Source organism: Chrysemys picta, chromosome 7, assembly GCF_011386835.1.
Source record: "Chrysemys picta bellii isolate R12L10 chromosome 7, ASM1138683v2, whole genome shotgun sequence".
Classification (NCBI taxonomy): domain Eukaryota; kingdom Metazoa; phylum Chordata; order Testudines; family Emydidae; genus Chrysemys; species Chrysemys picta.
Genome location: NC_088797.1, coordinates 65,052,785 through 65,073,519, shown reverse-complemented (window position 1 = coordinate 65,073,519; position 20,735 = coordinate 65,052,785). Strand labels below are relative to the sequence as shown.

The 20,735-nt window shown below is 46.5% G+C and overlaps 1 protein-coding gene across 1 annotated transcript; it reads left to right on the top strand.

Moving 5' to 3' along the window:
- The first annotated feature begins 7,459 nt into the window (after window positions 1–7,459).
- On the top strand, window positions 7,460–19,098 carry LOC103306501 (dual specificity protein phosphatase 26-like). Its single transcript, XM_008173471.4, has 3 exons — window positions 7,460–7,727; window positions 12,527–12,744; window positions 15,026–19,098. The coding sequence occupies exons 1-3, from the start codon at window positions 7,579–7,581 to the stop codon at window positions 15,235–15,237; spliced, it is 579 nt and encodes a 192-aa protein (XP_008171693.2). The 5' UTR covers window positions 7,460–7,578; the 3' UTR covers window positions 15,238–19,098.
- The last annotated feature ends 1,637 nt before the right edge of the window (window positions 19,099–20,735 follow it).

Below are 20,735 nucleotides of genomic sequence, written 5' to 3'. Positions count from 1 at the left end.
GAGGGAGCAGTCATGAGCCTACATCCCCAAGACCTCATTCCCCAAACCTGCCTTCCATCTGAATCTCTAGGGGCTTCTCTCGGCCCTTGTGTCTCTGAGTGAGTCTCCAATGTCCAGTATGAGTCCTGGGCCTTGTTCGGGAATTGTTACTGGAAATCAGACTCCGGAAAAATGTTAAACTCCTTGGAGAAGAACCTAGCACAGACTCTCTAGCCTCTAGGTTCTTCCGTAATAATAAAACGAATGGAACTGATCTTAATTATAATAATGGAGAAACTGAGTTTCAATCGATAGAGAATATATATCTATAGTTATATCTCTTTTCCCATAATGGAATGGGACAAGTAGAAAATCTGTTAAGTTTTTAAGTTTCTCCGAGCAGACGCTGTCCTTTTGAAATACATATATAGAGAGTTACCAGCAGGCTGATGTCTGATTGGGGGATCAGCATCTGAGGTAATATATGGGCAACATTTTCGAAGGAGCCTAAAGGAGCTAGGCACCCTAACCTTGATGATTTTCAAACCAAGAAATAAATTCGTAACAAGAATTGGTTTTTTTTTTATGCAGAGCTCAAAAAGGTGGAGAGATTGCTGCCCATCATGCTGCCCAATGTTGCCTCATTGTTTCCTTGTGCTCCCCTGTCTGGCTGTATCTGTTTGTCAGTCTCTTGTCTTACAGAATTGTAGGACTGGCAGGGACCTCGAAAGATCATCTAGTCCAGTTTCCTGCACTCATGGCAGGATACATATTATCTAGACCATCCCTGACTGGTGTTTGTCTAACCTGCTCTTAAAAAGCTCCAGTGATGAAGATTCCACAACCTCCCTGGGCAATTTATTCAAATTAACCACCCTGACAATTAGGAAGCTTTTCCTAATGTCCAACCTAAACCGCCCTTGCTGCAATTTAAGCCCATTGCTTATTGCCCTATCCCTCAGAGGTTAAGAACAACAAATTTTCTCCCTCCTCCTTGTAACAACCTTTTATGTACTCGAAAACAGTTGTTATGTCCCCTCTCAGTCTTCTCTTCTCCAGACTAAACCAATTCAGTTTTTTCAGTCTTCCCTCATAGGCTATGTTTTCTAGACCTTTAATCATTTTCGCTGCTCTTCTCTGGACTTTCTCCAATTTGTCCACATCTTTCCTGAAATGTGGCGCCCAGAACAGGACACAATACTCCAGTTGAGGCTTAATCAGCGCAGAGTAAAGCGGAAGAATTACTTCTCATGTCTTCCTTACAACATTCCTGCTAATACATTCCAGAATGATGTTTGCTTTTTTCTGCAACATTGTTACACTGCTGACTTATATTTAGCTTGTGATCCAGAAATGACCCCCAGATCCCTTTCCACAGTACTCCTTCCTAGGCAGTCATTTCCCATTTTGTACTGTGAGCTGTTTGGGAGGAGGACCCTGGTTTTGTTCTGTGTTTGTACAGCCCAGTGGGGTCCTGCTCCATGACTGGGGCTCATAGGTGCTACCTCAATACAATTAATATGTCAGAATAATAACAATTAGCCTGTGGAACTCATTGACACAAGATGTCATTGAGGCTCAGAGTTTAGTTTAACAGGCTTAATAAAAGGCTTCAATATTTACACGAATAAGAAGAACACCCCATGCACGTCCAGCGGAGAGGATGTTTTCAACCAGTTTGAAAGGACTATAAATCCTACTGCTTCAGGGGATAAGCCAACTTCATTGACTCATTTATTGCAGGACCAGGGTTTTGGCCTCCTGTGTGTTCTATCTAGGGACAATCCTGATATTCAGGGCTTTGTCTTATATAGGCTCCTATCACCCCCCTCCCTGTTCTGATTTTTCACACTTGCTATCTGGTCACCCGAGGTCTATCAGTCCCTAAACTTGGGCTTGTCACAGTTCAGGGAAACTGCACCTGTATTCCCCCTAAGTAGTCCACTCTAGGCTCCCAGCTTTTCAGCTGTCACTTTTCTTGGGCAGAGACCCATGACTCTCACCTTCCTGTCTGGGTTTTTTCCAGGCTGCATAGTGCCCTGCAGACACTGTGAATTCCCCAGCAAGTCAGACTGCCTCAGCAGGTCGGCTTTGTCTTCTCCGCAGAGCCTATCAACAGTGTAGCCATCCATAGGTGTAAGCTATCACCTAGTCCTGTCTAAGCAAGCACATTTATTCTTAAAGTGAAAACATTAAAACATTAACATTACAGAGAAAACATTAAACCAATAAAAGACCCTGCACGCATGCTAAGAAGTGGTAATCAGCCAGCCAGCATTCCCCTCCCAGGGCGATGTTTCAAAAGGGCACGTCTTTGCATAACTGGTAATTTGCATTCAGCTCCCCCCAAGATGTTTCCTAGGAACCCCACTTTACTCTGTTTGTCCAGCACATTGTTTAAAATAGTCCTTTTACGCTCATAACACTTCCCCAGGGTCACGCCAGCCAGGGAGCCCCATGAGAGACGGTATTCACAATCCCACAGCCACAGATAAACTTTGCATTTTTAATACACTGGACCCCAAAGATACTTAAACTTAATCCAGTTCATTTTGTTCAGGAAATGACCATTCTCTTCAGAAGCTCTGCTGTCTTTTTTATCATGGAGTATTTTCTTTGCACTGGTTCAGACAACATGAGCAGGAGGATGTGTCCTTCCTCCTAGAACATTAAATACATGTAGCTACATGAATGTGAGGCATAGACACACATACTCACCATTCAGGGGGTGGACGGACGGATGGTTCTGGGACAGAATTCCTTCATACTTTGGGGATTGTGGTATCTTCTTTGTGTGTGTTTGGGGGGGATGTCACAAAATCTCAGGCAAATAAAGTATCCCCAGGCTAGGACAATCTCCTCTGACAAGGTTTCCTTGGTAACAATTAATTGTGTGCTGTCTCCAAAGACACTACAAACCTGATTCTTCAACTCTCCAGATGTGTATGACCTGGAGACACATCAGGTGCTGCCTCTTACAAACCTACACAGCAGTGGTTTCCAACTTGTGGACTGCAGACCCCTGGGGAAATTCAGACGGGAAATCTTAGATATAAAGTGGTCCACACATGCATGCAAAATCTTTTAGGAGTCTGCAAATGAAAAAAAGGTTGAAAACCAACTGCTAACCACCAAGAGCTGCACCATTCATCTTGCTTTAGCCAGGAGGCTCTCTCAATCCCTCGGTGTCATTGCAGTTGAAGACAATGCAGGGTTCCTCTATGCTAGCAAACAGTTCCTGCTTCACTCACTAGGAATATATAACATTTGGGATCACTAGCATTGTTCCCATTGGTCATTAGTAGGCTCCCAGGAGACAACCCAGCTGGCAAATTGGTGGAGATCCCAAGTGTGTGTCACTGTTGTGTGAGGACGAATCTAGGGTTACCATATTTTGTGCCTCCAAATGGAGGACACTCCCCAGCCCCGCCCAACCCCGCCCCCTCCCCAAAGTCTCCGCCCCCTCCCCTGCTTCCCGCGAATATTTGATTCGCGGGAAGCCTGAAGCAGGTAAGGGGAGTGTGGGGGGAATAAGGGGAGTGTGGGGGGAGGAGGCGCGGCCCAGGCTGGCCCCCCGGTGTTTCCAGCCTGGGTCGGCTCGGGCCCTGGGGTGCCAGCCCCGGCCGACCACCCCCGGTCCGCCCAGCACTGCCGGCCCCCGGCGGCCCGGCGCACCCCCCGGCTCCCGGCCCCGCGGGCCCGGCTCCCCGCCGGCCCGGCTGACCGGCGGGCTGGCGGGGAGCCGGGCCGGCGCGGCTCCCCGCCGGCCCGGCCGACCCGGCTCCCCGCCGACCCGGCTCCCCGCGGGCCCGGCTGACCGGCTCCCCGCGGGCCCGGCTGACCCGGCTCCCCGCCGGCCCGGCTCCCCGCGGGCCCGGCTGACCCGGCTCCCCGCCGACCCGGCTCCCCGCGGGCCCGGCTGACCGCCGGCCCGGCTCCCCGCCGACCCGGCTCCCCGCGGGCCCGGCTGACCTCCCGATTTTCCCGGACATGCCCGGCTTTTGGGGATTTCCCCCCGGACGGGGATTTGAGCCCCCAAAAGCCGGACATGTCCGGGAAAATCCGGACGTATGGTAACCCTAGGTAACTAAGCAACTGCCTCTCTTCTATCCCACAGCTTTGTGAAACTTGATTCCTGGAGAGTCTAAGAAACTGCCCCACAGTTCGGACTGCAGGGGTGTGAATAGCAATGCGCACCAAAGTGCTATACTGTAACTCCCCTGTGCAGATGCTGCAGGTGGAAACTAAAAGGTTCCTAAGTTCACATTAATTGAGTCCTTTTCCAACAGGACTACATTAATGCAAACTGGACACCTTTTCATTTGCGCCTTCACCATCTACATGGGGAATTACAGCGCAGCACTTTGGTGCACTCTGCTATTCAGATCCCCATAGTCCGAACTGTGGGGCAGTGTACACAAAGCCCGAGGCTTGGATCCTGATTCAACTCAGCACTACGCCTATGCTTAAACCCATACCTTGTTTCAACATGAGCTCAATTGCTTTGCTGAATCGGGGTGTGAGTGCAGATCACAGCTTTGTGACATAACTATTCAGGTTCTCCAAAACCTTGCCAAGGAGCTCCATGGAATAGAAGGGGGGGCATTGCAAAGTTAAAAAAAAAAACACAAGCGGAAAATGTTTTGAAAAACAGCAACTGCCTTAAGCCAACCTTTATACATCACAAAAGAGTGGGGGGAAATGTCTTTGCTTTGAAGTTCTCCATTTGGATTAATGGGGATTTGTATGAGTCAATGTTTCATCATAATTTATAACTCATTCACATTACAATAGAATTCAGGCTTTAAGTCTTTGGAAGAGAAGGCATCAAAAATATAAAATATATGTGAGGGAAATAGTGTATCTTAATAGCTTTCGGCTGGACAGAATTACTCACATGAGTGAGATTAATGGAATTCCCTGTCAGAATAATGCTTTGCATGCTCCCTAACATCTGTCCCATGAAGTCACAGCTGCAGAAGTTGTTCCTGTTATAAATTAATATTTACTGTCCTGAAGAGTAGTTTCCTGAATAGTGTAGATGAGAGAAGTACAAAGTGAAGCTGAGCTGGACTGGCATCCATACCAGAAATAACACAATGATGTTCTCCTGTCAGAAGAGCTGGTCAGTGAGAAATCATTATTTTTTATTTGCAAAGTCAGCATTTTATGCATTTACTATTTGCTCATAAAGGGCCCCATACTTACTAACACTGAGTATTACCTTACCCCAGGAGTAGCTTTATTTATTGTAATGGCACTTCTTGTGGAATAAGGCACCAATCTACATGAGTAAGGGTGATAGAATCAGACCCATATTATTTTAAGGAGAGAAAACACCTTGCTGCAACCTACTGGAAGAAAACAAACATCCTCACTACCATTCATGACTACTCAAGGGCCAGGAGGTGATACTACATTACTAGTCTACACTCACCATTCCCTTTAATAACTGGAAGAGCTGTTATTGCAAGTGACTGAATTTTGCAAATTAGCAGGCAAATGAACAAGACCATATATACCCCAAGTATACTGCACCACAGCTTGTACTTTGTTCATACTGGGTACCATTTTTAAAAGCATATAAATAACCGAGGAGCTCTTAAGTCACTTAGGAACATTTTGAAAGGTTCCTAGGTACCTAAAGATGTAGGTACCTAGTGGGGTTTTCAAAAGCACATAACTTCCATCGATTTCAATGGGCGTTAGGTGCCCAGGTGCTTTTGAAAATCTCAGTAGGTGCCTATTTGCATCTTTAGGTGCCTAAATATCTCTAAAAACGTGACCCTTCGGCACTTCTGAAGGCCAAATCCCATGAGGTGCTGACAACCTCCACTCCGCAGCCACTAACGTTAATGGGCACATGGCACTCCCTGCCCCAGCACTTAGAGTCACAGAGTCTAAGGCCAGAAGGGCCCACCAGATCATCTAGCCTGAGCTCTTGTATATTACAGGCTACCCAGTACCCGTACACTAAACCCAATAACCAAAAGTTATACAGCCCACCAGAGATTAAACTATTATATGCCACAGGCAAAAAAATAGGAGGGACCAATCTGACCCAGGGGGAAATTCCTTCCCAACCCTACATATGGTGATTGTTTAGACCCTGAGCATATGAGCAAGAAATAGACAGCTAAGAGAAATAATGCTTGGTGCCATCTCCGAGCCCTGACCCTCCCTGTCCAGTGTCCCATCTCCAGCCATGGCCATCTCTGATGCTTCAGAGGAAGAAGACCAAAAAACAAAAATCCAACATGGGGAATCGTGTGTGTGTAGAAAATCCGTTCCTGACTCCTGCAGGTGACCAGATGACACCCTGCTGCATGAGCTTTAAGACCTAAACCATAAGGGACCTCCAGGACTGCTGAGCCCTGCTGCCACCATCAAAAGCAATCCTGTCATACAATCCCACTCATATGTTCTCTGCCCAGCCCTGCCCCAATCTGTTCTTTCTTTCCTTATTTCCTTTCTTTTATTTAAATACCCACTTCTTACTGCCCTGGGGCGTGCTTGGAGAGAAGAATCCAAAGCATACATTTATCAACTAAGCCCCACCCACAGGTAGGGCTATCCCAGAGGGAACAGTCAGGTCCTTTATAAAGAGTATATACAGGGAAATTCTCATCCTCCCACTCAAAACTCTGATAAACAGTCCCCGTATGGTTGCCCTGTTGATGGGGACCCTAGCTATATAGGATCCCACAATGAAGGAGGTTAGGTTGGCATCCGCATTAGACAAGAGCTGGTGAAACGCAGGCTGCTTTTCTTGTGCTGGCCAAAACATTTTTCCCATTGTATACAGTGGTTAAGTTCAGGACTGACTAGACACTCAGGATCTTTAGGGACTTTGGAAGTTCCTGGAAAGAGGCATGGCTGATCTCAGTTGTGATTATGGGAGCAAGCTGTGCTTTGTTAAACTTCACCAACCATGAGAGATGGAGTCAGAAACACAAGCGATGGGCTGGACGTTCCCCAGAGTTTCCTGCATTTCCATTTGGGTGATTTGATGGGGTGGGTGTCATGCCTGTTTCTGGTTACTTCAGTCTCAGCAAAGCTCATTGTGATCATTAATTATTATTTTGTTGTTAAAGATATAGAAACTTATAAGCATAGTGGTGACTAGTCCTTCTTAATTATATTTAGCTTAGATAGAGTCACGTAAATCTCCAGTGGAAACTTACTGAAGTTTGTTTATTTTGGACCTTTCTCTAAAATGAACGGTCTCCCTGTTTTTAGTTGACTACCACTAATACTTAGAACAGTGCTGGAGTAAAATGACAGTTCTTTTGCAGAGAGCTCTGGCTGATCCTCTGAGCTCCAGTAACATTGTTTACTTCGGGCAATATTGTGATTAACACTTGTTTATTGCATACTTTTGTGTTGTCAGTTAAAGTTTCCATTCCAACCCTGATATGGCGCCAAGTGAATCAGAGGGGCTGAAATAAGGCCTCCCATATTTAAAGAGATCCAGCTGCTTGGAAACATCAAGTGTCAGCAAAGAAGGCATAGTTCAGCAGGAGCTCCACTATCAATTCCTCAGCAACCGTATCTGACCGGGTCTCAGATAAGCTAAATCAATACATAACCGAAGGGTCAATGTCTGAAGACGGTCAGAACCTTCCGAACCATCAGCATTTCCCATCTGCCATTCCTTCGGTCAAAGAGCTGGAGCATGTTTTGGACAGCTGCAGGATGGAATTAAATCATGTGGATGAAGTGTGGCCTAACCTGTATTTAGGTGATATGTAAGTGTTATTTGAAACTGAGCCATTCTTTATGATTGTCAATGTAAGCTGTCTCACTGTTTTATTGGTGATATCTGCAAAACAACTAGTAGTTTTAAAATTGACTTTTAGATTAGAACTGGAGTGTGCACTAAAGAAAGTACTTACCATACCAAAGAATACAGTTAGAAAAGAATTCCCACATGCAATATTTTTCTCTATTATTTTATATAATTTTTACAATTATTTTTAATGGATTTTACAAATCTTTCAAACAGTACATTCTCAAGTTGTGCATATAACTGTGACAGAGCTCTCTAAATTTGGTATAGAATATTTCTCATTTCATGAGACATGTTTTGTTTTTCAACAGATTTCCATGAAATGGATATTTTCACATTAAAAAAATTTAACATTCTAAAATTTGTTTTTAGAGCAAACTGATCTTCAGCTGGATATTCTTGCTCACAAATATAACCATTTTTTTAAATTAAACTGGACCATTTACTTTTGGTTAATAAGTTTGTGATGAAGCAGAGAAACTGCCTGCCAGCATGGCAGGGATTAAGGACAGCCTTTGGGCCCAGCTAAGCCTGCCGCCAATGCCAGGCCTGGAGGGGGTAGAAAAGGCTCAATTCAGGGCTGACTGGTGACAGGGCCGGTGCAAGGATATTTTGCGCCCTAGGTGAAACTTCCACCTTGCGCCCCCGCCCCGCCCCCCATCGGTTCACTGAGAGGCAAATCCCAACGAGCCTTTATAGACTCCAGAGGCCACCCTGCCCAGGGGCCAGCCATGCCCAGGAGCTGCTCCCCAGACCAGGTTCCCCCCTCCTCGCCCCCTGAACTCCCCTGGAGGATGCACAGCCACCCCGTGAGCCCTCCCCTCCCTACCCCACCCCGGCGGCCCCCGCCCCAAGTCCACTCACTGGCTTTGCCGGGCTTGGGCCCCTGCTGCAGCTCAGCAGAGAGGAGCCGCCTTCCGGAGGCACCGGAGAGCCAGAGCGTCCCGCTTGCGACGGCGGTGAGCCCCAGCCATGGAGGAGCCGGTGCGGCGCAGGGGGGCAGCAGCCCTGCAAAGGCGGCAGTGCAGCTAGCGGGGAGCATCCGCGCCCCCTGCCCCTCCTGCCCAGGCTGCGTTCCGGTGTCCCCCCGGGGGCTCCTGCAGGCTGCAGCGGATGCATCCCGGTGCCAGCCCCCACATGTGCCTCCCAGCTCCCCCCTCGGGCTCTGCGGCTCCCGGGCATGTGAGCTGCCGCCAGGGCGCAGGGCCCTGAGCCTGCTCCGGGAGGTGCAGCAACAGCTCACATGCCTGGGAGCCGCAGAACCCGAACGCAGTGAGGGGGAAGTTGGGGGGTGCGTCTGCCCTGTCTATGACCCGCCCAGCACCCCCCCCGGGTGGCTCCTGCAGTGGATGCATGTGGGCGGTGGCCCCCGTGCCCACCCCTGGCTCCTCCCTTGCTGCACTTGGGCTCTGCGGCTCCCAGGAGTGTGAGCCACCACCGCCGCTGCCCCTCCTGAAGCAGGCTCAGGGCCCCGCGCCCTGGCCATGGCTCACATGCCCTGGAGCCACAGAGCCCGAGGGGGGAGCCTCCCGGCTCGCCACCTCCGCAAGCCGACGCTCTGGCTCTCTGGTGCCTCCTGAAGGCGGCTCCTCCCTGCCGAGCCAGGGCACCACTTTTTTAGGATTACCATATTTCAATAATCAAAAGAGAGGACGGGGTGCAACGCAGTGCCAGGACAGGTAGGAAATAGCCTGCCTTATACCCGCAGCACCACTGTCCGAACTTTTAACAGCCCGGTTGGCAGTGCTGACCAGAGACACTAGGGTCCCTTTTTGACTGGGCATTCCGGCAACCCTAAAGTAGCCCAGGGCAGTGGATTTAGATTCCCTCCTTGGAATGCCCCCTATTCAGGAGTCAACTCACACAGGGCCCTGGACTGGGACCTGAGGGAGTGGGAGGGTCCGGAACCCCTACCCCGCACAGTCTGAAAGACTGAGGCACCTTGACCAAGGAAACAAAGGGTTGGAAGTTGGGCACACCAATCATTAGGCCCCCTGGACCTACAAGCACCCTGTTACAAAGTTATTTTTGGAATATTTTTGCTCTATTTTGGAGCTGTGGTAGCTATCCCATTCTTAGAACTTGACTCAGCAAAGCACTTAAGCACATGCTTAACTTTAGGTATGTTCTTAAATACAATTGAAGTCAATAAGATGTATAACTTTAAGCACATTCTTACATGTGCTTTACCGCTTTGCTGAATCAAGGCCTTAAGATAGATGAAATTTTTCTTATAAGCCCAATTTAACCCTTTCCTACAGCTCCCCCAGAAGACTATAACCTTCCTAACACTTTCTATGATGTTTCTCAACTCTTTCCTAACTGCAAAATTTCTTATCTTATTTAAATACACACACCGACTTCTTTGCATTATAGCTTTAAAATAATCAACTATACAATCTGCACTGTTGGCCACAGAAATCCAGAAAAGAAAACATAAGTGTTTACTGCTTAGGAAGTATTTAAGTATGTGCTTTTCATGCTTAGTCCCAATGGGCCTATTCCCATGCTTACCTATTTGCTAGATCAAGGCATTTAAATTTCAAAGGTGGATAAATTAGGCCCTAACCAGAAAGCCCTTTGAATGCAGAACTGCCACTGGGGTTGATAAACATTCCATGCTCGGAGGGCTTCCTGATCTGGAATCGTAATAGAGAAGTGTCATTAGGGATGGTACAACTGGGAGAGAAGGATTTCATTCCAGCCCTACAGAGGTCACCTGCACAAAGCCCTTTGACATGAATTTTGTGCAGGGTCACTAGGATTTCACCCTGTATTTGCTTCTTTCTGATGCATAAAGAAACATTAATTTTGCCAACTGTGCAAGTCTAGAGCCCTGTTTTTTATATCAAACAGGTCCCCCTGCACCATCAACAGGCTTAAATATTTGGACAAAATAATCAAGATAATTACCATAAGAGAAGGAAGGAGCTACTAATGATTCTTTAGCCACATTTCCCTGTGATTATATTTGAAAACTGGAAGTCTTAGCAATAATCGAACAGAGCATAAAATAATGAGCAAGCATGTGCTGGGGAAATAAGACCATATGTTTTAAAAATTGAAACAATACTTTATGTTTCAAATTTTGCAAGTGCAAATCATGAGTTCTAATCTGCTTTCCAAACCTGTTGGATTTGAGGCCAGTAATCCTGCAATGGTATAATGGAGGCCTTGTCATGCTGTCAGCATGCCACAATTGGTGGCCATCTTCACTGCATTTTTATTTTAAAATGCATTTATTTTGTTGAAGGGTTTAATAATGTCAGTGGAAATCTGTATTCTTTCAAGAGCATTTTTAAAAAATCCCTGGTTTCCATTCACAGTTGAGAACAGTGTCTGTGTATGCTCCGCAAAGATCCAACAGCAGAAAGGGCTGAGCAGCTGAACAAGGCAGCAGATCTTGAATATCGAAGAAGAACACAGAGTTATTTAAAAATTGAAATTAGTAAAAAGCAAAACTACAGAGTTTAACTGGAATTTATCAAGAACTGCAGACAGGATTTTTCCCCTCTATTGAAATCAGTGGGACCATTTGCACAAGCACCAACTATTCTCTGGAGTAAGCACCTTAGGAGGGGAAGAGAAAGAAATAGAGGGCTTTGAAGTTAGAGCCCAAGTCCACTGGAGTCAATAGAAGTCTTTCCACTGAATTCAATAGGCTTTGGATCAGGCCCTTTCTGAGCAAGCCTGTGTCAGTGGAGATTAATTAGCATCTGAACAGTGCCATACGGTACAGTAGTCCGTAGCGCTAGCATAGATTTACAGTTTTGATGACCTGTTTCCTGGGAATTAGCCCTGTATAATCACTCAGGAGGCTGCTTGGCAAGCGGAAATGAAAGAACAATCTAGAGTTAAGACTATATTTTGCTAATAAAGCCTTTTTCATCTTGAAAGCTAGCTTCCAAATTTCTTATCTCATACTGTGCAAACAACCTGAACCTCTCTCCTTTAAAGCAGAATACTAATGGCTGCCTGCTACATGCTGCCGTTCATCACAGAGGATCCTAAGTGCTCAACAAACTGACTATTACATTGATGTACATGCATCACCCATAGTGAAATGCAGTGCCCTTTGGGGTGGAAGGATGAAGGCCTTGAACAGTGCAGAGGAATGCTGCACAACAGTTCAGGGCAAAACATGAAGAATGCCTTCCACAAATGAATCTAGCTGCTGAATTTTAAGCAGGCAGAATATAATTAACCATTGGAATTTAGCCAGGTTCCATGGGCTAACAACCCTAGTCCTGCAAAAATGCATTCGGAAATTATTACAGATCGAGGCGAAATGGCTGCAGACTAAACTAAAAGCTTGACTATGTCCTTTCAATCTGAACCCATTCGTGAAGTGAGCCTCCTTATCAAGTGCTCAGGGCCAACAAAACCCCTTGACTTCAGTGGGAATGAAGGCAGCTTTGCATCTCTCAGGATTGGGCTTTTAATTCTCATTAAAACTCATAGGAACTTACACAGAGAGAGAGAGAGGAGGTTATTTTCGTAGACATGAAATCTCTTTTCATATTTACATGCAATTGCATATTTTCTATGTGCAGCTCCTATGTAATCATCAGATTAAAAATCACAACTTTCTGTCTCATGCTTGGTGTTATGCCATGCAAACAACAGATCTCCAAGTGTAACAGGTCCTGAACTGTTCATTGACATTCAGTCTCAATAAGAGGCATCAGGGACTTGACCACATCAAACTCTTTCATGTAATACTTTTCCTTGTGACCTTTTATACCTAATTCTTGGTAGCTTGATTGCACATGACAAAGAAGAACTGAGAAAACTTGGCATCACCCATGTACTGAATGCGGCACATTCCACGTGGGAAAGTAAAGGAGATCAAGCCTTCTATGGCCAGGAAATCCATTATTGTGGAATAGCTGCAGAAGATTCAACTGATTTTAACCTGCGTGAGCATTTCTACCCTGCCTCAGAGTACATTAATAAAGCACTGAGTGCTCTGAACGGTAAGTGCCTCTCTTGATAATACTCTTTGGTTATGTAGTACTTTTATCCCAGGATCATCAGCTGCCATACAAACATTACCCAACACCACTGGGAGACAGACTACCAAAGCACACTCACCTGTGGAGCGCCTCCAAGTGGCAGAGTGTGGTATCACAGTCCTTTTCTTGGCCCCCGCAGGCCAGCCTTGCTGTGTCTTCAATGGCTTGGCCCTCTGGCCAAGTCACAAAGTCTGAATGAACCCCTTCCAGGGTATTAAAGAGTCCAATAAATAAATGGTGTATTTTGCCCTCACTAGGGTCTTCAGCCTGGCTCTGGACCCTTTAAATTCAGCCCTTTGTTCAGGCTCCCAAATAAGCTCCATCCCTTTCTTGGGGTTTACATCACTTTACCTGTAGCCAGTAGGGGAACCCGTGCCTGCCCATTACTCTGGGTTTCCAGCCCAGGAACCCAGTAAAGAGCCACCACGTATTGCTCAATCCAATTAGTTGCCACTTGTTCCCTGGGCCTCTTCCTAACTGTATCCTTGAGCTTCACCCTTAGCTCAGGGTTAAGGTTCTCATGTCCTCTCTCCCCTGGAAACCCAGCTATACACAATGCAGCCAGAACCAAAAACTCTGGTTATCCTTCAACCTCCTTTGGCCAGAGGGGCGCACCTTTCCTCATCCCTCTGGTCCCAGCCAGGAACCGGCCTACTACAGACCTGCAGCTCCTTTCATCTGGGCCAGCAGGGCCCTGATGGGCTGTCTCCCTTTAGAGATGGGAGGAAAATGGGACACCAAGAGGTTAAATAGTACACACAAAGTTACGCAGCAAGTCAGTGGCAAAGCTAGGCATCCAGGCTCCACATGGGCCCTCTTGTAATCACTAGGCCAGCTTCCCTTTTTTTGAACAGAAGGAAAAAGGCCTACGGAGGATGATGTTGTAGTTTAGAGAGTGGTTAATATATAACAGCTGGGATATGATGGCACCAGTGTTCTGCGTTGATTCATCAGAAAGCAAATGCACATGAATCACTCCTTCTCTGGCTACAAAACAGCCAAGAGCAGATGTTGCAATAAGGTGATGTTGTGATACCAGCTATCACAGAGAGATGTGTCAATGAGCCATTGACAAGGTCCAGGGTCATGCTGTTTCCTTCTGTTATAAATCCATCAGGACACAGGCCAACATTACCAGTAATTACTGTTCACTTATGGAATGGATCACTGTACTATTTAGAGGGCTAGATTCACCCCAGCTAACATCAACTGCACCTCCAAGAGCCAATGGTGGAGCTGTACTTCAGAGCAGATTCATCCCAAAGGAGAAAGCAGACAGTGTTTCCCCTCCCGCCCCCCGTGACCTTCCTCAAAAGGATCCACCAGGGAAGGCAGTTGTAGATTCTGACAGAGGCTTCAGTAGGGATGTGCTGAATAAACACACCTCCCTACAACCCTAGACACACCCAATTCTCCAACCACCACAAGCTTAGTTTTGGGCTATGATAGCTCCTTTTAGGCCTGTTAATGGAAGGTAGGTTGGGGCTACTTTCTGCCAGCACTGCCTCCCCTGCCCTCTGAGAAGATTTTCTGCCTCAGGGGCCATGCTCTGTAGAAGATGATGTGAATCAGGAGGGAATCTACCTCAGAGATACCTAATATCTCGTGGACTCTGAAGTCTGACCCCCTCTATTTAGTAGGAGTCCTCTTGCATGCTGCGAGATTGCACTAGCTATGGTGAAACACAATAGGCACTGGCTCTGTAAGGCCAGTATAAGAACCTGTGTGACCCAGTTGCATCTTGAGTGCCATACTTTTTTTAAAAACACCCATGAGAGGCACCATATGGTGAGCACTGACCTCTAGTTATCCACAGGAAATGTTTGGCACAGGCAGCAGCAGTAGCACTACAAGCTTCTCCCACAATACCCCTACAATATTCCTCAGTGCCTTTATTGAGGGAATGCTTCTGGATTTGAAAGCATTGACGATGGTTTCAATGAGTACTTGGCTTCTCTGCCAAGACTGCCAACAATGCCACATAATAGCGCTGCATTTTGAGCAGGAGATACTTGTCCAGAATTAACTTGCCTGAGACCCGCAACCTATTTCATATACTGGAGGATGAATAACGATCACATTAGAATGGTTTTTGGTCATTGTCCCGGGATGTATTCAAAGCAGTGTCCAAGAGGTGAAAACTAGGGTAGTCCATGATCAACGTGCTGAGCGGCTCAAGACCCATTGTGACACTTCTGAGCAGACCGGAGCAGCACAATTCATCTTTGTTTCTCTTTTTCAGGAAAGATCTTAGTTCACTGTGTTGTTGGTAAAAGCAGATCCGCCACCTTGGTGCTGGCTTACCTTATGATCTACCATCACTTCTCACTGACCGATGCTGTCCAACGTGTCATCAAGCACCGAGCCATTTCACCAAACCGAGGGTTCCTGAAACAGCTACACGACCTAGATGTTGAATTGCGAGACAGGACAAACCTGTGTGAGCTCTTATAATTTGGGGGGAAGAAAAAAGATCAATAGTGACTACAAAATATCAAGTGCCCCACAGTATTAAAGGAAGTAAAAAGATTAAATGAATCTGAACCAAAATTCTAGTACCAAGCCTACCTGTCTCCAAAATTTTATGATGGGGGATCTCATAATCTGAACTTGGATCTGGCTCTGAATTTCACATCTTATTTCCTCTCTCCCTCAAACTGGCTTAACTCTAACCTTGATCTGAATAATCCTGATCTTTGGGATAATTGTCACCTATTGAGTCTCCATTTGTATCTGCTGCCCTTCTGGGATTGATCCCATATTTCGCAGTAATCCTGGCTGAAGAGAACCTGCAACAACCCTAATTCTTGGTCAGGTGCAGTTTGCTTTAGCTGATATTAGAGATGGGTGGCTCTCCTCTCATGGAGTTTGAGGATGTGCTGTGTGTGTGTGTGTGTGTGTGTGTACACATATGTTTGGTTTTTCTACAATTTAAACCCATGGCTTCCCCATTTCCCCCCCACCCATTTCCCACCCCTGCTCCCCCAAAGGAACAGTCAATTCAAAAAGGTGGGGGGGGAATGAATTTCTCTGTAAATGACAGCATTTATGCTCTATATTAAGGAGAGAAAAATCTATCAAATGCTAGGCTGGCCTGAGTGGACGCCTTGCAAGCTACAAGTGCACTGTACTTACATCTTTTACAAATCAGAGACTCTCTCCTCCCCCTTTTTTTTTTTTACCCTTGTGCTGTATTTTCTTGGTACTCTGTCCATTGTCTGTTCCATTTTCCCCTAGGGATATTTTTCCTCGCTCCCATTTTCCACTCCTTTTCCAGCCTCTCCTTCACATTTGAACCAAAACTTGCAAACTCACAGGGTTCTCATGGATTTGAAATGTCAAACAACTTGACTCATCCCTGGTTAATGTGGGCCTGGAACAACCCTCCATGAACTCACCTGGGGGTATTTCCATGGGTAGTTCTTTTGCTGGCAGTGTTTCTGCTTTGGCACTGCCCCAACACCTTATAGAAGCCCCTTCATTGTGACTTCATGGAGTGTTAGGGGTGGAGCTGGGGAGTGGCCACATGCTCCTTGGCACCATCCACAGCAGCCTGCCCAGATTTCTGCATTAAATTGTATTCAAACTTTCTCTGTCTCCTTTCTGTGCCTGCTGCTCAGCAGCTGCAGGGAGACTCTGCCAATACCAGTGCTGTGATGTCACAGAAAACCACACAAGGATTCAGAGGTTGAAGGGAGTCTCTTTCCCATGAATCACTAGGATCTATGAGGTTGGGATGACTGCCCCACACCCTATTAGGCACAACTGACAGGAAACTCTGCAAGTGGAACCTTAGGGAATTTACTCTCTTCTCTTGTGGACTTCTCCCTGGAAGAGGCTGGTTGGCCCACATATAGCCTGGAGCTCACACCTTCTGATTGTCCATCAAATCCTGAGATTGCTGCAGTCTGCATTGTGCAACTACTCTAGCCCTGTGTCTGGTTCTTGGTTTGTTGGATATATTTGGTTACGAAGGGTGTTCTTGTTTTTCAAAGAACCTGACATTCTTGTGTAATTCTGCATTGTGTGTGTTTTAATACCCTCATAGAGCAACTAAGTACAGTTGTTAGGCGTGCTATGGAAAATATATACAGTGTCACTTTAATGCGGAAATTTCATTTATTTGGAACGTGTATACAGTTACACTGTGCTTTGGAAAGCTTTGCTTTTGACTGTTTTATCTGAGTGACTCACTTTTTCTTTTTTTTCCATTCAGCAAATATCAAGTTTCTTAAAAAAAAAACCCAGGTGAAAGGGCCTCTATTCTCATTTGATGAGAATCAGGGCAGTGTCAGCCTTGCTGCAAATACATCTGGTTATTGCAGGAGAATTTCTCAGATGCAGAAAACAATGTTTAAAACAGAGATCTGGGGGTTACTGGTTCCTGACATTTATCAATGCTTCTTTGAAGAATGACCTGACAGCTGCGTACAGCAAAACCTGCTTTCCTCTCTGCCCCGTAATCAGTTTTCAATCTCCTGCTTTAATTCACATAAAACTGAAGTGAATTGATGAGTCAGTTACACATCTAGGCTTTCAGATGGGTTATATTTCCCATCCACTGCAAGCCGTGACAGCCATGCAAACCAACTACAGATTCACCAGCAATGATGACACTACTGCCCAGATGCCAATTGCTCCCCAGCCAATCCCACTCCATGCAGCTGTCCTTCCCAGTCGGTAGCCTCCCCTCTATAATAAAAATAGCTATTCATGTCATTATGTTAAAAAACAAACACCAAAAAAGCAAGCATTGGTTGCTGCCTGTGGGAGTCTATATCTTCCAAGGAGTGTTCTCCCTGGCCCCAACCCTTTTGCTCCCCAAATCCTCCTTGTCACTGTCAGCCAGGGCTGGCTCCAGGCACCAGCTGAGCAAGCTGGTGCTTGGGGCGGCAGACTGTTTGAGGTGGCATTCTGCCCAATCCTAGGGCAGCACAGCCGTTTTATTTTTTGTTTTGTTTTTTTGTTGTTGTTGTTCTTGTTCCGCTCCGGCTGCCCTGTAGGGGGCGGCGGCGCGGAGAACCAGAGCGCCCTGCAGGGCAGTACTCTTCCTTCCCTCCCCACCGACCGGAGCGGAGCCCTCGCGGCAGGAGGCGGCACAGCGGGACGGGCCACGTGGCAGCGCCCCTGCTGTAGCCCTGGCCGCCCCAGTCTCTCTCTCTCCTGCCCACTCCCTCCCCCCCTCCCCCGCCGGTCCCCCTGCACCCGCGCTCCGGCTGCGCCGCAAGTTTTTTTTGGTTTTTTTTTGCTTTGCCATTCTGGCCGCCCCGTTTTTTTTGTTTGTTTGTTTTTGCTTGGGGCGGCCAAAAAGCCAGAGCCAGCCCTGCTGTCAGCTGTCCTGCTGTTCTATCTCATAAGACATAAGCCCCTTAAGACAGAGATTTCTTCTTTTTGTTTTCACCTATAAAGCACCAGACACACCGATGGTTCTATATAAACAAATTATAATCCTCAGACCTTCCATTGATCCCAGCCCTTTTACCGCCGCATCTCAACTTCCTTGACCATTTTTGCCTTGTGATCCCATATTTTGTGGAACTGCCTTGGCTAAGAGGCACCACAAAAATACATCATTGTGATAGTCAGAGTCCCGACACCCTAAGGGGAGAGCAGAACCCAAAAGAGCAAACGATTGAATCACACAGTGTTATTGTGTATAAAAATATTTCAAGTAAGGTCTTTTACCAAAGCTTGTAACATTCAGAACTTGGTCATTATGAGCCATATGGACTGTGATTATGAATTTAAGTATTTGTTAGATATGAATGGTGATCATAATCTGTGCTGCAACATTCATCTCCACCTCACAACAGGGAGTGGGCAGGCAGGCAGGGATGGTCTGCCTCCCCAACCAGACAAGACTAGCTCCAAGCACCTAGCATTGTACAATCCAGGAGCAGACAAATGGTAGGCCGTTAGGGTTAATAGGAAAACACGGAGACATCCTGGCTAGAATTTCCCCACCCTAAATAACCATGAGTCACCATGCCAGGAGAGGAAGGGAAAAAAGACAGAGAGGGTGGGGGAGGGGGTGGAAGCCCTTAAACTTTATCTGAAATTTTTATCCAGAAACTGAGATGCAGGAAGCTATCCATGAAATTCCCTCTAAGACCAATGGCATGCCAGGAAACTCTTCAGAGGCAATAGGTAGCATATTGGAAAGGGGGATTTGTCTAATGTAGAGGCATAAAGCCTGAAGTTGTGTATTTATGTTTATTTTCTGTGTAACTTGTATGTGTTTGCTTTTCTTTCAGACTTCAGCTTTGAATCTGTGATATTTCTCTTAAATAAACCTTTTCTTTGTTTTTACCTCAAGCAGGCCTCTGGTGTGCAGACTGTGTGGGCCAAAGGGAACTGATCACTCTGGGGCTCGTTTCATGCCTTTAGGGGTGATGAACCAAAGGGAAAAAGTCGGAGTGTCTGATAGTTAACTTGGGGTAGATGAGACTCGGGGCCAGAAAAGCTGTTGGGGTCACCCTGCAAAGAGTAACCAGGCTGGTGGAAGCCAAGGTGAGACCTTTAGACTCGTGGTCTGGCTAGTGGTGTCAGGGCTCTAAGACACAGCAGCATAGCACGAAGGCACCCAAGATGAGAGGGCAGGCAGTGACAGAACCTTACTGGTTTGGGTGATCCCCAAAACACCACAACCAGGCGTTCTGAAGAAATGGCACCTAGTTTAGAGAGCATGATGCCACTCCAACAGCAGCAGAGGCAGAGTGCAGCTGTGGGGAGGATCTGTGGATGGGAAAAGCAGGTGAGTTGGTGGGGGAGACAGAGGAAAGGACCAGGTGAGGATGAAGGGCCAGTTGCCTTTTGAAGAAGAGCCAAATATCTATCTATAAGGATGGAAGGAGAGGAGGGTGGGGGGTAAAGGGCATTTTTAAACATTTAATTAGGGGTGGGATACAGAGCCATTGTCCTCACTGTTGCCATTTCAAGGTAGTAGTGATCAATGGTGAGCCAAGGTGGTAGTAACCAGAGACTGTTAGCAACCAATGGCTGTGTGATAGCCTATGGAAAATAAGGTGGTAGGCTCCAGTTCTTACTGGGAAAATTCCATATTACTGAAACCACCACCAGTGCTAGAGCTTAATTTTTCACTCTTATTGGTGTTCCCAACTGAGAGGCCAAAGACCCCACAATCTGTGGAGACTGAACTCCCCTCTCGCCCCAGAAGAAAATAACTGAGAAGCATCAGCTGGGCGACATGAGGAAGAATGCACTGCCACTGCCCATGCTGTAGTTGTTCTGCAGGGAAACAAAGAACTTCAGTCTCCAGAACTGCCAATTTTGCATCATTCGTCTGAACTAAATTCAGAACAAAGAGTAGCTTGTATTAGATAAACAGGGAGAAATGTAATTGGTTTCCTGAACAAAACCAAACCTTAAAATATATTCTGACTCAGCTCAGTTAAACGGGAGTCTGGTTTGGGTCTTTCTCCAACCACTTGCCCATCCTCACTTCTCAACATGCATGAGCTACGCCTGCAAGTTAAGGTCTGAGGCCCCAGGTCAGTAGTCCCTGTCAGCTCAGCACTTAAACATTAACTTCAGTGAGAAATGGGCACCTGCTCCACCAAGTTAGGTACCTGCTCCAGGGCTTGGACAGATCATGCTGAACTGCTCTGCTGCATAGGGGCCTGAGAACGAAAGCTGAATTGGGGACCACAGAACGAGTAAAAACCAAGTGTAACAATCACAAAATACGATGTCCCTACAGATCATGGCTGGCAGATCAAAGCAGAGTTAGTTGTCCAGCTCCCGTGACGTTCAATAGGAATTAGGCATTGGCCCCTTTGAAAATCCCATCCAACACTTTACAGTTGTATAGCTACTGAGCATCCTACTTAGAACTGCCATACATTCTTCTTCTTTTTATCCCAGAGGTTCACCATTTCAGCCCCAAATTCTCTCTTGAGTATATTGACACAAGTAGCATGGGACCCAGCAGT

Excerpts from the sequence above, each read along its gene's own strand:
- LOC103306501 (XM_008173471.4), top strand. The coding sequence starts at position 7,579 with ATGTCTGAAGACGGTCAGAACCTTCCGAACCATCAGCATTTCCCATCT. Across the intron at positions 7,728-12,526 it reads AACCTGTATTTAGGTGATAT|CTTGATTGCACATGACAAAG; the intron begins GTAAGTGTTATT and ends AATTCTTGGTAG. Across the intron at positions 12,745-15,025 it reads AGCACTGAGTGCTCTGAACG|GAAAGATCTTAGTTCACTGT; the intron begins GTAAGTGCCTCT and ends TCTCTTTTTCAG.